At 38.0% G+C, this 18,600-nt stretch overlaps 1 protein-coding gene across 1 annotated transcript in view; it reads right to left on the reverse strand.

Moving 5' to 3' along the window:
* Positions 1-3,473: 3,473 nt before the first annotated feature.
* Positions 3,474-18,600, reverse strand: part of HORMAD2 (HORMA domain containing 2) — a 30,527-nt gene continuing 15,400 nt past the window's right edge. Inside the window, exons 5-9 of the mRNA XM_049788085.1 lie at positions 18,165-18,185; positions 15,584-15,610; positions 9,342-9,409; positions 3,913-4,064; positions 3,474-3,757 (exon numbers count right to left, since the gene is read on the reverse strand). Of these exons, the coding sequence (XP_049644042.1) occupies positions 3,474-3,757; positions 3,913-4,064; positions 9,342-9,409; positions 15,584-15,610; positions 18,165-18,185 (552 nt within the window). The remainder of the gene's footprint in view (positions 3,758-3,912; positions 4,065-9,341; positions 9,410-15,583; positions 15,611-18,164; positions 18,186-18,600) is intronic.

Below are 18,600 nucleotides of genomic sequence, written 5' to 3' on the forward strand. Positions count from 1 at the left end.
GGTAGGAATACAATGACTGAGACAGAACTCAGGACTCAGCACATGCCTTATCCAGACCTGATATGTCTGCATATGAATACCAGTTGAAGTGTACTTGAATGGTTATAACAATAAAAAAGACAGTCTAGATAGGATAGAATACTCTACAGAAGTGAAAATGAGGAGCTGGAGTAGTGGTGCTAGAGTTAAGGCGTCTGCCTTGCAAGCGCTAGCCTAGGACAAACCTTGGTTCGATCTCCTGGCGTCTTATATGGTCCCCCAAGCCAGGAGCGATTTCTGAGCACCTAGTCCCTGAGTGGCAAATGGGTGTGCCCCCCACTAGCCCCCCCCCCAAAAAAGAAGTGAAAATGAACAACCATTTGTAAATGGATAAATGTCTTTTAAATTATCAAGTAAATAACATAAGACTATAAAATTTAAAAGTTAGCCAGATATATTCATAGAGCTAAAAAATATAAAGGAAAGAAGGGGATGGGCCAAACAGATAGTATAATGTATAAGACACTTGCCTTGCACTTGGGTTAGATCCCTGGTACCCCATATGCTCCCTGAGACTACCAGGAAGATCTCTGAGTGCAGAGCAGGTGTAAGTCCTGAACACAGCTGATTGTGGCCCAAAAATGAAGAAGAAAAAGGAGAAGGAAGAAGAGAAAAATAATAATGAGGAAGGGGCACATGGTAAATCTGTGGCTGGAACCCACAAGTGTCCTTCCCACTGTACTATTTCTCTTGCCCCAATATATGCATATTTACATTATTCTTTAAACTTTCAACATATTTTATATACTTTTATAGGTGTGATATATAAAATTAATTATTTTAAATAAACAGAATATATACATATAGATACATATTAACATGTCATGAAGAAAAACAACATAATCCTTAGTGAGAAATTGTCAATAAGCATTTCTCTAGACTTAGCAAATTCTGTAATATACTGACCGAGAAAGGAACTTTAATTTACCACATTTACTTCGAAACAGAATCATTCCTAGTGGTGCCTGGGAAATTATATGTGGTGCTAGGAATAGAACATAGGTTGGCCCAATGCAAGACCTTAATTCCTGTGTTATTCTTCAGCTCCCTCATACTTTTGTTTGTTTGTTTGTTTTTTGTTTTGTTTTGTTTTGGGGCCACACCCATTTGATGCTCAGGGGTTACTCCTGGCTATGCACTCAGAAATCGCTCCTGGCTTGGGGGGACCATATGGGATGCCGGGGGATTGAACCGCGGTTCATCCTATGCTAGCGCTTGCAAGGCAGACACCTTACCTCTAGCGCCACCTTCCCGGCCCCTCCCTCATACTTTTTAACTTTAATTTAAAAAAAAAAAAAAAGACAATCTATGTTGGCTATATATTCTTTGAGAGGATGAGAGAAGTTTACAAAAATTTGAAGTCATCATCATGCCTAATATTGTGGAAATACTTAATAAAAATGAAAAAAGTGTTATTTGGTTTTAATATTTACATTAATTTATCAAAATTTCTTTTCAGGCCATTGAACATGACACAAAAAAATGAAAGAACTTTTTTTAAGAAGAAAATTTCAAAATTTATAGCTAACTATGCACATAAATATCTCGATGAGTTGAGTACATGCTTTGCATACAGGAGGATCATACAGGCATGATCCCAAGCACTGTAGAGTATCCTGGAGACAGACAGGAGTGGCCAAAAACACTGAGCCAGGAATACCCCATCAATAATTCTAGGTAAAACTAACTTTGTTTGGTTTGGAAATAAAAATAATATAAAGTTACTATAGTTATTTATCTCTAAGTAGACTAAAAATATCATAAATTATCATCCTAATCTTAAAACTTTTAGATTTTATAGCATTCTTTCCCTAAGCAGTCTGAAAAATCCTTATGCCTAACTAAGAATCAGTTTAAGGGGCCGGAGAGATAGCATGGAGGTAAGACGTTTGCCTTTCATGCAGGAGGTCATTGGTTCGAATCCCGGCGTCCCATATGGTCCCCCCATGCCTGCCAGGAGCAATTTCTGAGCCTGGAGCCAGGAATAACCCCTGAGCACTGCCGGGTGTGACCCAAAAACCAAAAAAAAAAAAAAAAAAAAAGAATCAGTTTAATATCAGGCAGCATAAACTAAAATCATACAACAGCCAGTTAAGGATATAAAACTAGGACACAACAGGGCCATACTAGTACTCAATTCCAAGTCTCCACTAGAGGGAAGTAGCAATATGGGTTGGGTTGGGTTCCAAGTCCACTAGTGCATTTGGTCTTCCCTACGGACCTAGGCCCAAAGGTTGTCTCTTTCTATCTAACCAACAGGTGACTACCATCATTTTGTTTCTACTGATTTACATTTATCTATTTTTTTGGGGGGGGGCCACACCTGGCGGTGCTCAGGGGTTACTTCTGGCCATCTGCTCAGAAATAGCTCCTGGCAGGCACGGGGGACCATATGGGACACTGGGATTCGAACCAACCACCTTTGGTCCTGGATCGGCTGCTTGCAAGGCAAACACCGCTGTGCTATCTCTCCGGGCCCCACATTTATCTATTTTTCTTCCCTAGCTCTTTGTCTGGTTTGGTACCCACATCCAGTAGTGCTCAAGATTTACACTTGAATCTGTGCTCAAGAATCATTCCTGGAGGGGTTGCCAGGTATTGAACCAAGGTTTCCAGCCTGAAACAGAGGTGCCCTCCCTACTCTACTATTTATTATCTCTCTAGACTTACCTAGCATATTTTTTATTTTATTAATCATTTTTATTGTGACCAAAGTGGATTACAAATCTTTCACAAGCCTAGAATTTTTTTTTTTTTTTGGTTTTTGGTTTTTGGTTTTTGGGCCACCCCCAGCAGTGCTCAGGGGTTACTCCTGGCTGTCTGCTCAGAAATAGCTCCTGGCAGGCACAGGGGACCATATGGGACACCGGGATTCAAACCAACCACCTTTGGTCCTGGATCAGCTGCTTGCAAGGCAAACGCCGCTGTGCTATCTCTCCGGGCCCAAGCCTAGAATTTTTCAATCCTTATAATGTTACTTATATTTGAAAGAAAATCCCAAAATGTCTAAATTCACAGATATCTTGCATGAAGAAGAATATTGAAAAGTTTTTTTTTGCTTTTTCTACTTATGCACCATTTCTTCTAATAAAATATGTTTTCTTCTTGAACCTAGTCCTTTTTTTTTTAGAATAAACACTCAAGGTAGGAGCTAGTTAGTGCCACAGTGACGGTACAGTGGGTAGGGCATTTGTCTTGCACATGGCTACCGGAGTTTAAGACCAGGCATCCCATATGATCCCGGGAACCCACCAGAAGTAATTCCTGAATACAGAGCCTGAGCACCTCTGCATGTGGCCCAAAATGAAAACAAACCAGAAAAAAAAAAAGGTAGGAGCTAATTTTGTTTCATTCATTATACCTGTTTTACCTCACTGAGTTTTTACAGTGATATGATTGGTGTAGGAACTAAATAATATCAGCTGAAGTTGAAATTATGAAGACTTAATAAAGATTTTTCTTACATTATTGTTGCATTCCTCTTCTTCCTCATCACATTCTAAACCCTGATGGGCAATCTTTGCAGTGCTGATCTCCTGAAAGCGATGTCTCTTGAAATCACGTACTCTGGTAGCCGTAGTTATGACTTTCACTTTAATGTTATGATAGCCTGTGGAAAACTCTCCCACTTGCAGATGTAAGGGCTGCCCCTCAAATATAAGAATGTGTGAGTTAACCCCTTCTTTAAAACCAGGGGGTTGGTAATCACATGGGGTCACTGCAAAATTAAAAGGAAATTGTGAGTTTTAATAGAACAAGATAGATTACTATTTTATGTATAGCAAGATAACTTTCAGGTGTTTCTAAAACTCTTTTATTTGCATAATATTATTTTAACACTTAAAAGTAATTGGACTAGAAGTCTCTACCTACCTGCATTATAGTAGTGGAGGTTCATGGTAAGTATGACATCATTAGGAAGGGGTCCAAGATTTTGCATCATCATATACAATTTACGGATGAGAAGAATACTGGCTTTCCTAGGACTGTCATTGTGTATTCCACTTTCAAAACTTGTATTACTACTGCAACTTAAAAAATAAAACAACTTATTTTCCATTTATTTATAATTTTGAGAAATTATTCTGAAAGAGCAAGATTTTAAATTTTTTACTATATTGAGTTCAGAGCCATAGTACAGCAGGTAGGACTTTTGTCTTGCACGTGACTGACCTGGGTTTGATCCCTGACATATCATATGGTCCCCTGAGCCCATCAGGAGTGACTCCTGTGGGCAAAGGCAGGAGTTAGCCCCGAGCAATGCTGAGTATGTTCCAAAAAACTAAAAAACATTTTTACTATTATTTTTACAATTGCATCAATATTATTGTTTTATACTCACAGCACTGATACATAATAATTAAAGATATTTTACTATATATTAAATAAAATAAACATCAGAAATTCTTGAGATTAAAATGTAGAGAACTATTTTACAATGTATATACAAAGATTTTAAGTTAAAAGTTCCCTAAAGATTTTATTACTATTATTAATATTATTGTTTGTTTAGGGGCTACACCTGGCAGTGCTCAAGGAGTACCCCTGATTCTTCATTCAGGAATAACTCCTGGTAGACTTGGAGAACCATATAATGTACTGGGGATCGAACGTAGGTCAGCTGCATGCAAGGTAAGTATCTTCCCTGCTGTACTATTTCTCTGGCCCTACCCTTATTGCCTTGATGACCTAAAAATTTTTATCCTTTCTCTTTGTTGTTGAAATGTTTGGTTTACACACTTGTTTATAGTACATGCATATTTGCTGTGGTTCTTCCTCAGGGCTGCACAGTTTAGCTGTGTTTTTGTTTGTTTGTTTGTTTGTTTTGTTTTTTAGCTGTGGTTTTTATGAACACTTTTATTACAAGAATTGCCAGGGATCACACACCTGGTTGCAGTATTTACACACTTGGGCATAGTACTTGCACTACACTTGATTGCAATGTACCAAAGACTGTACAGTCTATTGTCTAAGAAACAAAATGGCAGTGCCACTGGGATTGCATTCATCATATTGGTGTGTCAGAGATTGAACTCATGGCCTTATAACTACAAGGTAGGTACTATACCAACTGAGTTACTCCCAGATCCCCAAGTGAGCTTATATATTTATTGATAACAATATGTTATAATATTGAGAATAATAAATTTGAAATTAGGTTACCTGACATACAATACTGGCTCTGTTACAAATGACCTAAATTAAATTTCATGGATATTCTAGATGATTAAGCTCATTTGTAAAAGAAGCTTACATATATTTCTAAACTTACTAAATCAATTAACACTGAGTCTTTCATTCTTTACTCTTACATGAGTTACACAATGGTTGTCTATCACTATTCCTGCTTTTCTTCTGTTCACACAGAAAACATTTTCCCCTCCACTGTTAAAATAATATTCTTTAGCAATCTCCCCCATTTCATTTTTTTTTATTTTGATCATAATGGCTTACATATCTTTCACAGTAGTATTTTAGGTACATATCAACATTGAATCAGGGGGAATACCCACCACCAAATTTGTCCTCCCCCCATCCCAGTTCCCCTTCTGCAACCCATTTACCCCACCATCACCCCCCAGACTGCTAGAGTAGGTGGTCCCCTCTTTCTCCAGCTCACTATTAGTGATGATATATCTGTTTGGTCCTAGTACCACCCCCCCCGTCTCCCCCTCTATTTAAGAAGCGGAGCTAGATAAATCGAGTTATGTGGCTTTGTTTGAAGGAAAGAAAAGCAATAGATTGGGGTACAAAATAGCTACAGATAGTACAGAGATTCAAACAGTAATCAGAGAGTATTTTGATAAATTCTGTGCTACACAATATGAGAACCTGGAAGAAATGGATAAATTCTTGGACTTTTATAATCTTCCACGGTTGAATTAGGATGATCTAGCATAACTAAAAAGATCCATCACTCTTGAGGAAATTAAAATAGTAATTAAAATTCTTCCTTAAAGCAAAAAACTTCTCAAGAGGAACTACTATTAATTATTTTCAGGCTCTTTCCGGAAATTGAAGAAACAGAAACCTTCCAAATAGTTTTTATGAAGCTAACATCACCCTGATACCAAAACTAGATAGAGATACTGTAAAAAAAGGGGGGGTTGGACACGATATGAAGCTTACCACAAAGAGTGGTGAGTGCAGTTTGAGCATTATTATAATATATTATATATAATAATAATATATAATATATTATATTATATAATATATATTATATATAATATATATTATATAATATAATATATTATATATAATATATATTAATATAATAATTATAAATTATTACAATGGCAGAGAGTGACAGATGTATGCCTGTCTTGAATACAGGCAGGGGTGGGGGAAAATGGTGTTGGAGGACATTGTTGTTGGGAAAGGTTACACTGGTTAAGATTTTTTTTAATAACTGAAACAATTATAAACATGTTTGTAATCATAGTACTTATATAAAGATATTATTTTTTAAAAAAAGATTCAGCCCCCACCAATGGCTCCAGACTGTCTTCAGAAAAGTCATTGGCCATAGATTTCTTATGTCCCCCCTTTCCATTTCCCATTTTCTTTGTGGTCAGTGTCCAGAGATGAGAGGCCAGACAGCTGCTGCCTCCAGACAGTGAGGAACAGGCTCTGGTTAACTGAGATGAGACCTGCTTTTCTTCACTGAACATCAGTTTTGCAGGCATTACATAGATCAGAGGATGAAACAAGAAAAATATTCTGTTTAGTTTTTCTGTGCTAGAAAAGTACATAAAGAAGTTGTGACAATAATGGCCCACATTATTAGCTTTGATTATTCTGCTTCCCCCTGCCCAGCTTTCTGAAATGTCTTTTTTGACCAATTGTTTATTCTGTACGTATACATCAAACTTTCTCTTTTCTTACCCTGTTATTAAGCTCTTTTCCCTGAAATAAAATTTTTGTTTTGTTTTGTTTTTTTGGGCCACACCCGCTGTGCTATCTCTCTGGGCCCCTGAAATAAATTTTTAATCTGCCAAAAAAATAATATTCTTAAGAGGAACATACATTTATGCCTCTTTCTTTCTTTCTTTCTTTCTTTCTTTCTTTCTTTTTCTTTTTCTTTTTCTTTTTCTTTTTCTTTCTTTCTTTCTTTTCTTAAAACCATTACATCTTTCAATCAAATTAGAAAATGATGTATGGCGGAAATAGAGATAGTACAGGGGTTAAGACACGTGCTAAGCAGAGCTGAGTTTAATCTCCAGCACCACAGAATGTCCACTAATCATCACCAGAAGTGATTACTGAATACAGACCCAGGAATCAGGAATTAGCCAAACATATAAAAAATGATGGGTGGGATCTAGAATAAGTATAGGGATGAAGACCTATGCCTTGCATGTAGCCAACCTTAGTTTGGATTCCTGGTAGAACATGCACCCCCACCCCAGTATCCCTGGAAACCTCCAGGTACTCTTGGAATGGCTGTGCAATTTCTAACATCACAAAAGCACCAGATCCTCAGTTCCTCAAACTTAACTGCCCGCATTGTTGGCCACAAATTTCCAGAAAGAGCCCTGAGACCCCGCGTCCTTTTTAGGATCCTCCACTTCAAAAAATAATGCATATATGCCTTCCATGAAAAGCCACAACCTTACATCCATTTTTATCTATAATAACAACCCATTTTCTCCATGCCCGTGTGCATTTTCAAAAGTTGTATTCTTTCTGTTGTGATTTTTCATTATATTTTTATTTGGGTGGGGTAAGGATTGGGCCACATTTTATTGTGCTCAAGGTTTACTTCTGGCTTTGCACTTAGAAATTATTCCTGGTGACGCTTGAGGAACCATCTGTGGTGCTGGGGATTGAACCTGAATCTACTGTGTGCAAGGCAAATGCCTACCAGATAATTTCCAGCTCCTTGGTGAATTTTTATCATATCTTTAGAGATTTTTCTTACAATATTTTACTTAATAATGTAGGCATGTAAGCATTATATATACATAATATTTTCTTTTTAAAATAAAACTTAAACTTTAAACATCATGGCTTACAAAGTGGTTCATTATACAATTGTCTCAGGTATTCAATGTACAACAAAATCTCACCACCAATGTAACCTTCCCTTCACCCATGCCCCACTATTCTATCCATACCTCTGCCTACTCCATTAGCTAGCACAAATTAATGTACTTTATATTGCTTGTTATAACAAATGACAAACGGAATCATTAAAAAAGAGTTCAGTGAAAGAAAACTTGTGAAAATTGTTATATCTCACAATTGTGTTATTAAAATCATTGCCTAGGCTTTATTGAGCTGTTTGGTGCTAATTGAGCCTTCTGTGTTACTGTTTTCATTTATTGACTGAGATTAGTGGTCTTCTATTCAACTTTCCCATCTAATTCTCTGTGATCCTAGTGAGGTCTAAGTATTGTGAAATTTGGTAGCATATATGGTCGTATACTCTAGGGGATATGGAACAGGGATGATTCAATGGCTTGGCATCTTTTTTAATTTTAATTTTAATTTTAATTTATAGTGAGTTCATCAGAATATAGCCCCACTGTAAATCAAGGAGAATCTATATATCATTTATGTAAATTATATTATTATAAAATATATTCAAGACTTCCTATTCTCATTTAAAAGAAACATTAACATTGTTATGTAACAGTCAATAAGGTAATTTTGTACTAATGAGCATTTATTTATTGTTTATCTAGTACTAGGGTCTCACATACATATAAGGTAAGTGTGCTACTGCTGAGCAACATCTCTGGCCTCTGTAAAATGTTTTATTAAAACAAATGCCATTATTAATTCATAGGAATTTACTATTATACATTGTTTTACCTCCTTAGTAACTGAAATATTTTGACATTCTTGTTTTATTACTCAATCTTTTCATGTGTGACATTATAGTAAAAGATCAAGTTAGCTATCAGTAGTACTTCTATTTTAATGAAAATATAAAATGAATGAAAAAATTCATTTTAATGAAAATAAAAGTTTCATATGAGAACAGGTATAAATAATAAGTGAGGAAATCCAGGTTTGATTCCCAGCACCTCATATGATCCCTTGAGCACTTCCAGAAGTAATTCCTGAGTGCAGAGCTAGCCAGAGCCAGAATTAAGCCCTGAGCACATTTGGGTGTGTCCCCAAAACAAAAACAACAACTAAACACAATAAGAACAAAAAGCTCATTTTATGGTAGTTTGGGGAGGACAGAATTAGTAGGACATTTACAAAGCAATGTAAGGCATATCTGTATCTTCAAAAATCTTTTTACAACAGATCCACATTTTTTTTCATAATTATTAAACAAGTAGGTATACCTGCCAAAATCCATAGTGGCTCCTTCTTTCGCATATCTGAATTTGAACTGGTACATCTCCGTTACTTTCTAGAAGCATCAAAGGGAACCGAGAAAGTAATTACTTTAAAAAAGAAATCCAAAGGGCTAGAAAATAGCTCAAAAGGATAGAGGGCATGCTTTGCATGCAGGAGCCTGACATTTTATTCTCAGTTTTACATAATCCCACAAGCACCACAGAAACTGTATCAAATTACTAGGTAAGGAATTTAAGGACTATTTTATTCTTTATTTGATTATTGATTTACAATACTGTATAATATTTAGAAACAAGTTCACATTTTGAACATATATATTATACAATACCTACTACCAAAGTTCTTTCTTTTTTTTAGTTACCAAAGTTCTAATACATTCATTCACTATCAACTTGACTCCTGCTACCCATATTTTCATCTTCCTTCCCCTCATATAGCTACCAATTTTTTCATAGTTTAAGAACTTTCATTGAATACTTGCTATACTTTTACATAACTGTTTGTTTCACAGTATTATATTATTTAGGAGAAATATTTATAGATATAGAGATAATTTCATTTTCTCCTCATGCAACAAAATTAAAAATGAGCTTAAGGATATATTCCTATTCCATTACTAACATTTTTTCTTCACCCTTGCAAGACTGAACTGCAGAATTACATCCCTGTCACTTATATTCTATTTTTAACATTCCAAAAACTGGTGAGACTAAGATATAAAGTCAAGTAAAGTATATTACCTGGGATATATACATATGTACATTCAATGTACACACACCAGGTTCAGCTTCATGCAAGGCAAGCACCTTAATGCCTGTACTATCTTTACAGTCTCTGGACTGGCATAATTAAATGAATGGAAAATATTGTTTCCATTATTGTGAAAACCATTCATGCCACATGCCTTTTGTTTTGCTTTTGCATTTGAGGCCATACCTGGTGATGCTCAGAAGCTACTTTCAGCTCACTGTTCAGGGGTCACTCCAGCCCATGCTCAGAAAACTATGTGGTGCCAGGGATCAAACTTAGACCTATCACATGCAAAACACAAAACTCTAACCCTTTGCACTGTCTTTAGCCTCCACCATATTAAATATCTAATTTGTGTTAGCTACTGAAGCCTAATGCTGACCATGATAAAAAAAAAAGATTGCTGTTTTTCTAAAATATATAACTATTAGAAAAGACAATCGAAAAATAAGTGAACAAGAGAATAATAATAAAAAGAAGAAGAAGAAGAAGAAGAAGAAGAAGAAGAAGAAGAAGAAGAAGAAGAAGAAGAAGAAGAAGAAGAAGAAGAAGAAGAAGAAGAAGAAGAAGAAGAATTCACAAGAGTAAATAAGAAAAATTAAGGTAGTTGGAAGTGTAGTGAACAATATGAAGTAGATGCTGTGACACAGCATAGAAAGGAAGAGGTGCTGGGACCAGAGTGATAGCACAGCAATAAGGTGTTTGCCTTGCATTTGGCTGACCTGAAACGGACCCAGATTTAATCCCTGGCATTTTATATGGTCCCCTCAGCCTGCCAAGAGTGACTTCAGAGCACAGAGCCAGGAGTAACCCCTGAGTGCCACCGGGTGTAGCCAAACAAAAATAAATACATTTCTTCATTAAAAAATAAATAAAATTTTAAAAAGGAAGAAGTGCTAATTTAGTTGGAAGAGTCATTAAGGGCATCTCTAAAGAGGTGATATTTAGGGGGCCAGACGGATAACACAGCAGGTAAGGTATTTGCCAGGTTTGATCCCTGGCTTTCCATATAGTCCCCAAGCTTGCCATAAGAAATTTCTGAGCACAGAAACAGGAGTAACCTCTAAGCACCACTGGGTGTGGCCCAAAACAACAACAAAAAAAGGTGATATTTGATCTGAGTCTCAAAGACAAAAGGTATTTGTCTTGTACAGACTTGGGGAAGGGTGATGAGCCTCAGACAAAGGAAACTGCACTGAAAGATTCTTTTTTTTAAATAATAATTTTTTAATATAATTTTTATTTTGGTCATAGTGGCTTACATATTGTTGTCAATAACATTTTAGGTACACATTTACATAAAATCAGGGGGGATTCCCATCACCAGATTGTCCTCCCTACACCTCTGTATTTGTCCTACCTCCCATTCCCTCTTCCCTCACCCCCAGGCCGGCCATAATATGTGATCCCCTCTGTATCCAACCCTCTACTTAGTAGTCTTGCACCTGTTTGGTCTTGATGCCTCCCGTATCTCCCCCTCTAACTGTAGGCAGGACTATCTAGTTCAAGTTGCGTGGTTTTGCCTGAGAAAGAGAAGATACATAAACTCGGGTAAGAGTCTAATACCCCAAAAATGGGTGGAATCCTTCTAGAGGCTCTCATCATCAATTTGGGAGATGAAGGGGAAAAAGAAGGTGAAACACTCCACCAGTACCAAAAACGGTGTCAAATATCCAGTGAGGACTCCAGCTATATCGATAAGCACCACAAAAAACAGACAAGAAACAAAACAAAACAAACAAAAACAAACAAACAAAAAACACGCCATGTTCTTGCCATGTTTCTTAAATAATAATTTTTTTATTAGCACCATGGTTACAGAAATGTTCATAGTTGGGGTTTAGTTATAGAATGTACACTGCTCTCCCCAATACAACTTTTCCCCAGATCCCTTCCTCCCCCACCCCCAACCCCTGCTTCTTGTCTCTAGGACAGGCATTCTGATTCTCTCTTTCACTATCATTGTCATGGTAGTTGTCAATGCAGTTAGTGCTCTTACTATACTCACCACTCTTTGTGGCAAGCTTCATATCATGGGCTGATCCCCCTGGCCCTCATCTCTATTGTCTCAGGATATTATTACCACACTGTCTCTTTTATATATATATATATATCCCACAAATGAGTGAGAGTATTCTATGTCTATCCCTCTCCCTCAGACTCATTTCGCTCAGCAATAATCTCCTTGTATAGGCAAATCTCATAACTACATTTTCTTAATGGCTGCATAGTGTTCCATTGTGTCCATGTACCACCATTTCTTTAGCCACTCATCTGTTGTCAGGCACCTGAATTGCTTCCAGATTCTGGCGTGTGTGTGTGTGTGTGTGTGTGTGTGTGTGTGTGTTCTAGGGTATATCCGTGTGTGTGTGTGTGTGTGTGTGTGTGTTCTAGGGTATATCCGTGTGTGTGTGTGTGTGTGTGTGTGTGTGTTCTAGGGTATATCCCTGGGAATGGTATTATTAGATCATATGGAGATCAATTTCCAGGGTTTTTGTGTGTGTGTGTGTGTGTGTGTATTTTTTGTTTGTTTGGTTTGGTTTTTGGGGTCACATCCTGTGGTGCTCAGGAGTTACTCCTGGCTCTGTGCTCAGAAATCGCTCCTGGCAGGCTCGGGGGACCAGATGGGATGCTGGGATTCGAACCTGGGACTGTCCCAGGTCGGCTACATATAAGGCAAATGCCTTACCGCTGTGCTATCTCTCCAGCCCCATCCATGCTGTTTTAATATAAAATATAAAGATAATGTCCCAGTGTTGGGTTGAGGCTTTTCTCGGCACAGGGCCTTTACCCCTCCTGCCGGCAGGTCTGGAGAAGGGTAGTAATGACAAAATAATTTCACAGGCAGTCAGTTAAAGTTTCATAGGCATCAGCCACTTTATTTCATGGCCCTAACCACCATGTACATTTCCTCACATGGTTTCTATGCTAAACTTTCAAGCAGCCCCTCTCTGCTGTTTCTCCTTTGGCTATCTGCTGCTTTCACTCAGGAGCTCTCAGTCTCCCTTTCAGTTGCTCTCCATCTTCCTTGTTGCCTCCTTCCTTGCTGCCTCTTCCCTTCCCAGCCAGCATGTCTTATTCTTTATGCTAAACCAGGTGTGGGTGGATCTGACCATCCAGGTGGGAAAAACAGGAAGTTGGAGAGGGGATAATATCCAGAAACTACTTGAAATGTTCTACAACTCTTTTTTATATAGCCAACATCCAAGGAAGATATTTTAATTTTATTTTTATATTATATTATTTGTTATATTATAAAATATTTATATTTATTATATTGTTTTATTATTTATATTATTTTTATCTGGGGGCCACATCAGTAAGTACTGGGACACTATATGGTCAGGAGATGGAATTGAAGTTTTTTGCATGCAAATAAGCACTCCTGCCATTTGATCTGCTAACTTTCCAGTATCTAGAGGCAGATATTATTATCTTGATTATATATGAAGCTATTAAGTAGTAGAACTGGAATTTCACTCTTGTGCCTACTAAATTATGCTATATTCTCTGTCACATGCTGTTGCCTTCCACAATGCAAATGTTGACTCCTTTGACCATTCAATTACAGCTCAATAACTTCTTAGAGAAGTTTACATACTCTCAGGTTACATACCTCTCCAATTGCTGATGTTCCCTATCTGCATCAGTATTCTACAATATACCATTTTTTAAAATTTTCTCTATCATGTTAGGGCTTTATGAAAATAATTTTATAACTTTTGCTTACTTATTATTTATTCGCCCTCATAATAATGTTAGGCATTAAGGAGTCAAAGGCAACAGAACCTGAAATTTGGTCTACAGAATTGAACTTACTATGTAGGGAAATAGGGTAGTGGATGAAGGTTTGAGGGAGGACCATGAAATAATGATGGAAGAAAGTAGACACTCTTCCACTTGAGAGTGTGGTGATGGAACTTTGTATGCATGGATGTGGCCAAATATAACAACAATAAATTTATGGAGTCAGACTTGGTGGTGCTTGCGATACACCAGAATAACACTGGGTGGCTCAGAGAGACATGCAGAACCAGGGATTTAGCATGGAATGTATCACTTGTGTTAGATTTCTAGTTTCTTTTTAGTAGTCATCTTCCTACTCTAAGATTTTTCTGCAGTTAAGCCCAACTCACTTCAAAGTCACTGCTTTCTGACTAGGAGTTTTGTGTGCCTTAAAAAAAGAACCAATAGAGATGATAGCACAATGGGTAGGGCATTTGCCTTGCATGTGGCAGACTCAGGTTCAATTCTCAGTATCCCACATAGTTAGTCTCCCGAGCCTGCAAGGAGTGATTTCTGAGGACAGAGCCAGCAGTAAACCCTCAGCGCCACTAGGTGCGAAGCAAAAAAGAAAAAACAACAACAACAACAACAACAAAAAACTTGATAATTTATTACAAAGATATATCACAGAAGAAAATGAACAAGCAAAAACTTATGGCCCGAGAATAAACTAGATATTAAAAAATAGAACTATAAATAGACAATACTAGATAAAAATCTATGAAAGGGTCAAAGGAAGAGAATTTACTTCTTTTTGTAAGGAAAAAAATCCTTACAATTATACCATATCTTCCAAATCCCAAAATTAGAAATAGGCTCAGAATCAGTTATAATATATAATGTGGGTTTTCTAAGTACCATCAAAAATTCTTAATAAATCTTAACAAATTCTTTTTTTTTTTTTTGGTTTTGGGGTCACACCTGGCAGTGCTCAGGGGTTGCTCCTGGCTCCACGCCCTCGGCAGGCAGGCTCGGGGGACCATATGGGATGCCAGGATTTGAACTACCGTCCTTCTCCATGCAAGGCAAACACCTTACCACTGTGCTATCATCTCCAGCCCTCTTAATTTATTCTTAATTATTATCTAAATGTATTCTTAATATTATGAAATAGGTTAGCTCCACTCAATATTCTTGGTTTTCAGAAGAGATATGGAAAATCTATAATAATTGGTTAAGTTTAGGGAGAGAGATCGATGGCTAAGCTCATACTTTGAGTGCTGGATACCTGAATTAGATATGTGACACTGCATGGTCCCCTGAACACAAAGCCAAGTGTAGAGCCTGGATCCACTGGGTATGGATGGCCCAAAAAAAATCAAACAATGCAATATAAAGATATAGGTCCAGATAAATAAGTACAGGGGTTAAGTTTTTTTGCTTTGGTTATGGCTAGCTGATCCCAGTTCCAACCTTGAAACCACACATGGTTCCCTGAGTACCACCAGCAGTAAACTATAAGTAGTCAGGAGTAACCACTGAACGCTGTCAGTTGTGGTTTAAAATCCAAAACAAACAAGAATTATTAACAATTTAAAATTGTTAATGTTTATAATAAAATATATTGAAAACTGTTTTTCTATTTGTATTAACATAGTATTAAAATATTAACATAATTGATAGCCTCAACTCAGATAAACATATTCAATATTATATATATATATATGCTGCCTATATCTATGTTTCTTACCTCTGCTTCCTTGGGATTGGTGTAAATCTGGTTAGATAAAAATAACATTTAATTTCTGAAGCTTATATATTATTCCTCACAAAATACATTTTCTTTTTTTTTAGAATACATTTTCTATGTGAATAAGTCAGTTTGAATTGTACTGAGCAGTATAAATGCTAGTGTTAACATATTTTTACTTAAAGCTAGCAATAGATAATATTAATTATATACCATAAATATTATCTACATATGTAATTTTTGTTTGTTTTTGTTTTGGGGCCACACCCATTGGTGCTCCGGGGCTACTCCTGGCTACGTGCTCAGAAATTGCTCCTGACTTGGGGGACCACATGGGACACCAGGGGATCGAACTATGGTCCGTCCTAGGCTAGCACTTGCAAGACAGATGCCTTACAGCTTGTGCCACGGCTCTGGCCCCTACATATATAATTTTTAAGCCAGACAGAGAATAATCAGTTATTTTTTTTATCCTGTGAGTTTTGGATATATGAAAATTGATAACTAAGTATTGATCATTACTGTGACTGAGCTACAAAGCTAAATAACTTATGGTTTAAACTTTTTTTATTTATGTGTGGGGGTCACACCATCCAGTTCTCAAGGATTACTCCTGGCTTGCTTTCAGGAATCATTCCTGATGGTGCACAGGGGACCATATGGGATACCAGGTTTCAAACCTGGCTCAGCTATGTACAAGGCAAGCACCATCTTCACTATATTATCTCTATCTCTCCAGCTCTGGTTTAACATTTTAATAAATCATATTTCTAAGAGTCAATGGCATCTTCTCGTCTTCTTTCTATCCTTAACTACATATACTATAAAAGTAGTCAAAAGAAGTTTATATTACTTTTAAAATAAAAATATTTGAGTCTGTAAAGTAATTCAAGAAATTACTTTGTTAATTAATAACCAATTAATTTGGTAAAGTAATTCAAGAAATTAGAGCGGGTTGTGGAGAGATAGCTCAATGAACTGAAGTGTGTGCTTTACATAGAGAAGACGTGGATTGATTCCTGATACCATGTGGTTGAAGGAAGGAAGGAAGGAAGAAGGAAGGAAGGAAGGAAGGAAGGAAGGAAGGAAGGAAGGAAGGAAGGAAGGAAGGAAGGAAGGAAGGAAGGAAGGAAGGAAGGAAGGAAGGAAGGAAGGAAGGAAGGAGGGAAGGAGGGAGGGAGGGAGGGAGGAGGAGGGAGGGAGGGAAGGAGGGAGGGAAGGAAGGAGGGAAGGGAAGGAGGAAAGGGAAGGAGGGAGGGAAGGAAGGAACGAGGGAAGGGAGGGAGGGGAGGACGGAAGGAAGGAAGGAGGGAGGGAGGGAAGGAAGGAGGGAGGGAAGGAAGGAGGGAGGGAAGGAAGAAAGGAGGGAGGGAGGGAAGGAGGGAGGGAAGAAAGGAGGGAGGGAGGGAAGGAAGGAGGGAGGGAAGGAAGGAAGGAGGGAAGGAGGGAGGGAGGGAAGGAAGGAGGGAGGGAAGGAAGGAAGGAGGGAGGGAGGGAGGAAGGAGGGAAGGAGGGAGGGAGGGAAGGAAGGAGGGAGGGAGGGAAGGAAGGAAGGAGGGAGGGAAGGAAGGAAGGAGAGAGGGAAGGAAGGAAGGAGGGAAGGAAGGAAGGAGGGAAGGAAGGAAGGAGGGAGGGAAGTAAGGAAGGAGGGAAGGGAGGGGGGAGGGAGGGAGGAAGGAAGGAAGGGAGGAAGGGAGGGGAGGAGGGAGGGAGGAAGGAAAGGAAGGGAGGAAGGGAGGAAGGGAGGGGAGGAGGGAGGGAGGGAAGAAGGAAGTTCCAGGGTCTGAGAAGAAAACTCAAGGCATGCATAGAAAACTGAGTTCAATACCCATCAATGCATTCCCTCTCTCCCACCCCACCCCACCCCAAATACTGCCAGGTGCAGCCCTTGGCCCCAGAGCAACAAAGATACTGCCCTGGTGCACTCCAGCATCTCTCATCACTAGGCCCAAGGGCTGAATCTTCAAACTCTGTTGGTCAATATTGCCATGTGATGCCCAGGGACCCTGAGCACTACTTAAAGATAGCTCTCCCATATGAAATTATGATAGCTACTTGATTAAATAGAATATTTATATATACTTACCTTTGTGTTGTAGTATATAAAAATCTATAGTTTGTAATCTTTTTTTTTTTTTTGTGGTTTTTGGGTCACACCTGGCAGTGCTCAGGGGTTATTCCTGGCTCCATGCTCAGAAATTGCTCCTGGCAGGCACGGGGGACCATATGGGACGCTGGGATTCGAACAGATGACCTCCTGCATGAAAGGCAAACGCCTTACCTCCATGCTATCTCTCCAGCCCAGTTTGTAATCTTCTAATAAAATCCTTTTTATAGGGGCCAGAGCAATAGTACAACATAGGGTATTTGTCTTGCACACAGCCAGCCTGGGTTTGATCCTTGGCATTCTATATTGTCTCCGAGTAATTCCTGAGCACAGAGCCAGGAGTAACCCCTGAGCACCTCCAGGGATGTCCCCCCAAAAAAGCCTTGATAGATACTATTGCTTTTATCCCCAAAAGTCATAAAGCAAATAAATACAGGGAGGAGATCAAAATATAATCTTTGAACATTTACTTACTTTAAGTACTGCCATGTGTAGCTTCAAGAGAAAAGAAAAACTATTGTTATTATATGCTCATACCAATATATTTTTTCATTGGTAAAATGATTATATAGAGGTTTCAAAGATTTATATAAAAATAGCATTCAGATGGTGAGAAATCATTCATCAGTCTAGTAAGATAACTCAAAGGGTAGATCTACAATGCTTTTGCAGTATACCCCAGGTTCAATCCCCAGGAATGCACTTTCCTCCAAGCAAGGCCAGTTGACACCTGAGCAATAGTAGCTCCTCAGTCACACTAACATAACACAAAACTAAAACCAAAACAAAATTTCATTAACTGAGTGACTATTACATATTCAGACTTAAAATAGGAAAATGTGGGGCATAAAAACAGAAGACAAATAGCCTCTCTCTCTCTCTCTCTCTCTCTCTCTCTCTCTCTCTCTCT

Source organism: Suncus etruscus, chromosome 15 (assembly GCF_024139225.1).
Source record: "Suncus etruscus isolate mSunEtr1 chromosome 15, mSunEtr1.pri.cur, whole genome shotgun sequence".
Classification (NCBI taxonomy): Eukaryota; Metazoa; Chordata; class Mammalia; order Eulipotyphla; family Soricidae; genus Suncus; species Suncus etruscus.